The sequence below is a fragment of the Mangifera indica genome, chromosome 17 (genome assembly GCF_011075055.1).
Source record: "Mangifera indica cultivar Alphonso chromosome 17, CATAS_Mindica_2.1, whole genome shotgun sequence".
NCBI lineage: Eukaryota > Viridiplantae > Streptophyta > Magnoliopsida > Sapindales > Anacardiaceae > Mangifera > Mangifera indica.
The window spans coordinates 6180379-6188468 of NC_058153.1; the positions used below are offsets into that span (position 1 = coordinate 6180379).

The window sequence follows — 8090 nt, forward strand, 5'->3', positions numbered from 1 at the left end:
TTACCCCTCCCTTCATTTATATAACTCTTCTCACTCATTATAAGGTTACATGTAATTTAGAATAAATATGGGGGGTTTTTGGATATTTTACATTGTAAAGGCATTTTCATATTTATTAATATATTATATTACTTTTTCTAAAATGTCAAAAATACCCTTCCCCTCATCTATATAAACTCTCCTCACTCATTTTATTTCCACACACTTCTCATATCACTCAAACACTTACTCTCACTTTCATTTTTTTTGTTAACATCAATTAGTAGGGATTCGTTCGGACGAAGGAAGTTCGTATTTCTGAATTCGACTGGAAAAAATACTATTCATCAAGAAAAGGTATTTATGTCAATCTTATCCTAAAACTTCATTTTATTTGTTAAGTATAGTTTTTATGTCGTAATATAAGGGTTAAATGCAATATTTGACAAGTATTGGGGGTTAAATGTAATTTAGGATAAATATGAGGGGTTTTTAGATATTTTACATTGTAAAGGCATTTTCATATTTATTTATATATTTCATTACTTTTTCTAAAATGTCAAAAATACCCTTCCCCTCATCTATATAAACCCTCCTCACTCATTTTATTTCCACACTCTTCTCATATCACTCAAACACTTACTCTCACTTTCATTTTTTTTGTTAACATCAATTAGTAGGGATTCGTTCGGACGAAGGAAGTTCGTATTTCTGAATTCGACTCGAAAAAATACTATTCATCAAGAAAAGGTATTTATGTCAATCTTATCCTAAAACTTCATTTTATTTGTTAAGTATAGTTTTTATGTCGTAATATAAGGGTTAAATGCAATATTTGACAAGTATTGGGGGTTAAATGTAATTTAGGATAAATATGAGGGGTTTTTGGATATTTTACATTGTAAAGGCATTTTCATATTTATTTATATATTTCATTACTTTTTCTAAAATGTCAAAAATACCCTTCCCCTCATCTATATAAACCCTCCTCACTCATTTTATTTCCACACTCTTCTCATATCACTCAAACACTTACTCTCACTTTCATTTTTTTTTGTTAACATCAATTAGTAGGGATTCGTTCGGACGAAGGAAGTTCGTATTTCTGAATTCGATTCGAAAAAATACTATTCATCAAGAAAAGGTATTTATGTCAATCTTATCCTAAAACTTCATTTTATTTGTTAAGTATAGTTTTTATGTCGTAATATAAGGGTTAAATGCAATATTTGACAAGTATTGGGGGTTAAATGTAATTTAAGATAAATATGAGGGGTTTTTGGATATTTTACATTGTAAAGGCATTTTCATATTTATTTATATATTTCATTACTTTTTCTAAAATGTCAAAAATACCCTTCCCCTCATCTATATAAACCCTCCTCACTCATTTTATTTCCACACTCTTCTCATATCACTCAAACACTTACTCTCACTTTCATTTTTTTTGTTAACATCAATTAGTAGGGATTCGTTCGGACGAAGGAAGTTCGTATTTCTGAATTCGACTCGAAAAAATACTATTCATCAAGAAAAGGTATTTATGTCAATCTTATCCTAAAACTTCATTTTATTTGTTAAGTATAGTTTTTATGTCGTAATATGGGGGTTAAATGCAATATTTGACAAGTATTGGGGGTTAAATGTAATTTAGGATAAATATGAGGGGTTTTTGGATATTTTACATTGTTATGGGGTTTTAGATATTTTACAATATATACAGGATTTATATAACATGTTAAAAATATATAAGGATTGCTTTGATACAAGACGACATACAAGGGTGTCAAATGAAATGTTATTAAAATTAGGGCGTATTTTCATGTTAAACATTGTAGGCGCATTATAATTAAAATTATAGGTTTTTTCGAGTTTCACCGCTTTAGGATATATCAATGCACATTTTTCTTATTTCTGAAGAATTTTTCGATTATTGTCATTCTATGGTATTTCAACTTTTAGGATTCAAATTTCAGTTTTGTTTTTTTGAATTTCACCGTTTTAGCATATATCAAATCGTATTTTTCAGTTTTTTTTAGAATTGTTCAATTATTACCATTCTAGGGTATTTCAATTTTTAGAATTCGAATTTAAGCTCAGTTTTTTTTTTAATTTATCGTTTTAGGATATATCCACTAGTATTTTTCAGATTTCTGCAGAAATTATTTATTATTGACATTTTAAAGTAATTCAAAATATAAAATTTGAATATCTATTTCAAAGTATAGATATTATAAAAACGTTTTAAATAGAACGTTACAAACAGATAGATGCATTTTGATATAAGATAACATACGAAAGTGTTATATAAATTGTTAAATAATTATAGGGGGGTAAATAACATATTAAAAAAATATGAAGAGTTTTTTTTAATTATTAATAATTGTACGGCTGATTTACATAGTTATTATTGATTTTTTTTTTATACCTGAATAATTATCTTCAAAAACTTGTCATTGCAGGATTGATATTTAAAATGGAGGGTTATGCATCGGTTCGTTACCAGGGAGAATGGATTCAAGGTCGCAACAACACAATGAAATATGTTGGAGGAGCCAAACAATTGATTAAAATCCCTTATGGAACAACATTCGAGGGATTTATTGAGCTTTTGACGGAGTATTGCAGTATTGATCCAATGAAAAACTACATTCAAGTATCAATGAAGCCAAGAAAAATTGAGCTCGACTGTCCCATCCAGATCCAAAATGATGAAGATGTGCAAGGTCTTCTTGAGATGTCCCAGTACTTTCAGGAATGTATTCCTGTTTTTGTTATATGTACCCCAATTGAAGTGCAGAGGAAGAAGATGAAGATGAAGATAAGGATGAAGATGAAAAAGAAAGCAGTTGGGTCAAAAAAGAATACGATTTGGAAAAGTTGATTGATTTCAGTAATGACCCATTATATATTGCAAACTCATGGGCTCATGGAGAAAAAGATATAGTTCCCTATTGGGGTGACTTCGATGGAAATGATATGCCCGACATTCCTTCAGACGATGTAGAGCCTGAGTATATGGCATCAGTAACCGAGGGTATAGATAGTTTACGGCTTGAAGATCCTACTTCAGGTGGTGGAAATTATTCTGGGCCGTTTTTTGACAATGTCCCCACTGATCCATTTAGGTGGCTTCCTGATTTTCCTCCACAACCATCAGCATCATCAAGTGGTTCCAGATCAATCCGAGAGGAGAATGGGGTCAAGATTGGTGATATTTTTCACAGTAAAGTCCAATTGATTGACGCCATGACACAATTCGCCTTACTCAAAGGATTTCAATTTGGTGTCAAAAAGTCTGACAAGAAAAGGTGGGAAATTAAATGCAAGGCTGAAAATTGTAAGTGGTATATACATGCAACCAAGTCCACTGTCGGTGATGTGTGGGGGATCAACTCTATGAATCCTACCCACACATGTTTAGTTGATCAAATCATGCCACATCACAGACAAGCTGGGGCCCGAGCTTTAGGTCAATTAATGAGATCAAAGTTTGCGATGATTGATCGAATTTATCGACCTAAAGAAATAATTGTAGACATCGCCGACCGATATAAAATTGATATTTCCTACTCACAGGCTTGGCGGGCAAGAAATTGGGCTATCAATTCATTGAGGGGTTCACCGGAGGAATCTTTTATGCTGTTACCAGATTATTGCTACAATTTACAACGTACTAATCCGGGCACCATTACTGCTATTGAAACAGACGATGAACATCGATTTACAAATTTTTTCATGGCCTTAGGATGTTCCGTTCGTGCGTTTAGTCAATATCTTCGCCCCGTTATTTGCATTGACGCTGCTTTCCTTAAAGGTCGATATCTGGGGCATTTATTTATTGCGGTGGCTCTTGATGGTAATAATCAAATATACCCTATTGGTTTCGGTGTCGGCAAAAAAGAAGATCACGACACGTGGTGTTGGTTTCTTATGAGAATTAAAGAATGCATCCCTGACTTCTCTGAGCTTGCAATAATCTCCGATCGACATCATGCTATCTACTCGGCAATGGCTGAAGTCTTTCCAGATGTCCACCATGGATGCTGTTGTCATCACCTTCTGTGTAACATGCGGGCAAAGTATAAACGGGACTCAAAGGTATATTGTAAACAAATTATTAAATTTATAACAGTTTATCATTTTCAAACATTTTGCTTACAATGAGTTTTCATATTTTTTTCCCTCTTACAGGTCGCGGGTGCATATTGGAAAGCCGCTAAATCATACACAGAGTCTGAATTTGGGCAGATGATGCAATCCATTGATTCAATGAACCCCCAAGCTGGATCTTATCTACGGGATGTCGGCTTTCACCGTTGGAGCAGAGCGTACTTTCCAGGGCATCGATACAATATCATGACCACAAATATTGCTGAGTCATTTAATGCCCTTGTCAGGCATGCACGGGGCCTACCTATAACCATGCTCTTGGAGTTTATTCGTGGTACAATGCAACGATGGTTTTACGAGAGGAGAACCCATGCAAGTAAGTATCAAATCGATATTAATTAAAAGTTGTCTCATATACTTTTTTTCACTTTGTTAATCATATTACCAAATGTGTTCTTAATATAAATTTCTGAATTACAGGTGAATGTCATAACTTCCTCACCCCTTGGGCGGAAGATAAAATCAGTAATCGTCTTGAAAAATCTGCAAGTCTGGATGTTCGACCGATTACACCTACTCGGTATCAGGTTGTTGGATTTGATGGATTCATGGGTATTGTGGACTTTGGTGACATGTCATGCACGTGTAGAAAGTTTCAGCTTTCACGTATTCCGTGCAAGCATGCCATTGCCGTTGCACGACATATGAGACTGACTAATGTGCACGCATGGGTTCATCCATTCTTCCGCACCGATATTTATCGTGCAATATACCAGGAACCAATCAATCCTCTTGAAAATCAATGTGATTGGTTACACTCACCGGAAGACAGAGTTATATTGCCCCCCGTCCTCGATAGTCGTCGTCCAGGTCGTCCAGCCAATAGAAATCGACGTCCATCACAAGGAGAAATTGTTACACAGAGGATTTGTAGTCGTTGCCATGAACCGGGGCATACACGAACCCAATGTAAATCCCCAGCACCGGTCCCGAGCTCTGCCCCCCAGCGTTCACAAACAAAAGGCAAAGGAACGAGATCTTGACATGCTGCTACTAAATTTTATTTTTTATATGATTCTTCATTGTTGTACTTCAGGTTTATGTAACCGATGTATTTTTATTATGTTTCAAATGTGTAATTGTATTGTCATTTGATGTAATAAATTTAGTGTTACTTTATTTCAGTATTACTTTATTTTCTCTAATTGTTTCAATTGTGTAAATATTTGAGTAATTATACGTTTTTATTGTTTTTTCATGACAAGATCAAGTAAAAAATGAACTCAAATACGATACACATCCATATATAATCACAAATAAAGTATATCATATACATATAAACATACACTAAATATATACATCTACACATAGGAATAACGATAAATATACATCCGTGAGCTACTCGATACAATGAAAGTACAACTGCGTCGCTAATCGTCGACGCATAGAGGTAGACGACTCCCGGGGGAAAACGTAGCTCCGTGACAACGCCAAACACTCAAAAAATCGCAACATAAATACGCCACAGTCACCAGAGCCTATCCCCTGCTGAGGGACATCCGACGCTCGATGCAAAGTAAAGGGATCACGTCGTGGAGTCATCCTAGAAGCTGTCCAAAAACTCGTCGCCTCTAATAACGCGGGAATAAAGGTCATGTATGGTCGCATGCGCTGCTCCAAAGTCCTTATATTCCCTGTGAATGAAACCTCTGAATCGTACACTGTAATCGACCACTCACGGAAATCTATAACTCCGGCGACCCAATGTGCGTTCCCGAAGTTTATAGGGATGAAAACCTATAAACAATGAGACATTTTAGTTACTTATCGTTGTCGTTATGTTCTTGAATGTAGTAGAAATATATATAAACTATACCTGATCGACCAGCCCCCATGGTTTGTATAACAATCCCGGGGTGTACGCTGCATCAACCATCCTCGTGAAGAGCCCCGAAAACTCAAACTCGCCAATCGGGGTGGTCTGCCAACTCTGCCAGGCCATCTCAATATGGCCTCCAAAGAATGTGTGGACAGTCGTCCAACGCTGTGAGATAGTCGACTGGTGATCGTCCTGCTGCCGACGTAATAAAGCCAAAAAGGAATCCACATGCTAAAATGGTATAAACAAGTTCACGTGTTAGTTAGTAATAAATATATCTAGCTTTTTATGAAATTATAGGCAACTCACATCGTCAGTCAACCACTCGCGCAACTCTACAACAAGCCTCCAGAAGCTGGCCTTCGACTTCGACCCGATGAAGTAGACATCATGTGAGTCGGAAGCTGCAGCTCTGGTGTACCACGTGAGGAAAGATTCCTCACGCTCAGAGGCAGAGGATGGAATGGTCGTAGGTTGCCGTTTCGCCCTCCCTTTGAGTGGATTCGTATATGGGGTGCGAACCAGGGGACCCTTTCGGATGATCCGGCCACGTGCTGTACGAACCATCTGCATGATCCCAAAAAAATAATTAATTCGTCATTCATCCTACGTAACAATTAGCATTAATCGATTTATCTTACCTTTTCCAAGTATGCGGGAGGAGGTTTAGCTGGATAATCCTGAATCACGGTCATCTCCACCACGCGTGCTCCCTCGGCGGACTAGATAATATAAATTTTGAACATCTCAATGACCAATATATACAACTATTTATATACTAAGTATGATTGATATACCTCAATAGGGATGACCTCAAAATCGTCCTCCTGGAAGTCCTCCTCCTGTGAACCAATATCGTATGTCATCTGCCATACAGCGACGCCCCACGGGTAAGAATTAAACCCGTCCAAATGATCAACTAACTGTAAGTACTCCATGGACACCTTCTTTCGTCGATCATTGCCCAACAAAACCATATGTAGAATATACAACAAGGCAAGTTTGACAGCGTCAACATCGTCATCCCCCCATGGCCTCGATAAGAAAACACGCTCGATGTCATGATACTGCACCTTCGGACAACCGCGAAAGTACGTAGATCTGATCCTATGTCCGGAGGAGCGAGGAATATATGAAGAAACATCGGTCCGACGGCTAAACGAAAGCCCTGTCACCAACGCAAACTCGAATGGACTAAACCTCACATCAACCCCGCTAACCCTAAACCAAAACTCGTCTCTGGCAAAGGGTGGATGTAACTGTCGGAGTAAAAATGCATGAACCAATATCCCGCAGAATTTGGTTTCGGGTAAACGAAGGAAGGACCCGAAACACGTCCTCTCAAATAGTCGCAGCTGCTGAGGGGTCAATGTAGAAGAAATCCGGGATAATGTCGTACGCTGTGCACGAGATATCGCATCTGCCCGGAAGTGTCTGGACTCATCGGGAATGCGCAACTCGCTCTCAATCCGTCTTCTTTTGCGAGAAATATCCTGTAACAATCACGTAAAATTTGTTAGATATTCACAAAAATAAATTTGTAAACAAATGTATTAGTGAAAAAAACATATAAAGATGAGAAATATCAAATAATTAAAAAGGAAACGACAAAACTTAACAAATAAGAACAGAAATTCGAGTTCTATACGTTCAACTTCTGTAGAATGTTAACAATCGAAAAAGTTATCCTTAAATGACGGAAAATAGAAAAAACGAAACTGAAATTCATACTTTATAGGTTGAAATACCTTGAAGTGACGATAATCAGAAAATTGTTGGAAAGTTTTGAAAATACGAATCGATATATCCTAAAATGGTCAAATTTGAAAAACGGATGTGAAATTCAAATTCTATACGTTGAAGTACCTTAAAGTGACGATAATAAAAAATTCGTTCAGAGATCGTGAAAATACGAATCAATATAACCTAAAATGGTGAAATCTGAAAAAACGGAACTTAAATTCGAATTCTATACGTTGAAATACTTTGAAGTGACGATACTCAAAAAATCATTCAGAAATCGTGAAAATACGAATCGATATATCCTAAAATGGTGAATATCGAAAAAACGGAACTGAAATTCGAATTCTAAACGTTGAAATTCCTTAAAGTGACGATA

General features: G+C 36.4%; 1 protein-coding gene across 1 annotated transcript; it reads right to left on the reverse strand.

Moving 5' to 3' along the window:
* Window positions 1-6227: 6227 nt before the first annotated feature.
* Window positions 6228-6979, reverse strand: LOC123200163. The gene is made up of 3 exons (XM_044615309.1): window positions 6769-6979; window positions 6613-6693; window positions 6228-6538 (listed from the first exon to the last, which is right to left on the reverse strand). Exons 1-3 carry the CDS (start codon window positions 6946-6948, stop codon window positions 6266-6268), a joined length of 534 nt encoding a protein of 177 aa, XP_044471244.1. The 5' UTR covers window positions 6949-6979; the 3' UTR covers window positions 6228-6265.
* Window positions 6980-8090: the final 1111 nt, after the last annotated feature.

Excerpts from the sequence above, each read along its gene's own strand:
- LOC123200163 (XM_044615309.1), bottom strand. The coding sequence starts at position 6,948 with ATGGTTTTGTTGGGCAATGATCGACGAAAGAAGGTGTCCATGGAGTAC. Across the intron at positions 6,694-6,768 it reads TTGAGGTCATCCCTATTGAG|TCCGCCGAGGGAGCACGCGT; the intron begins GTATATCAATCA and ends TATATTATCTAG. Across the intron at positions 6,539-6,612 it reads CTCCCGCATACTTGGAAAAG|ATGGTTCGTACAGCACGTGG; the intron begins GTAAGATAAATC and ends GGGATCATGCAG.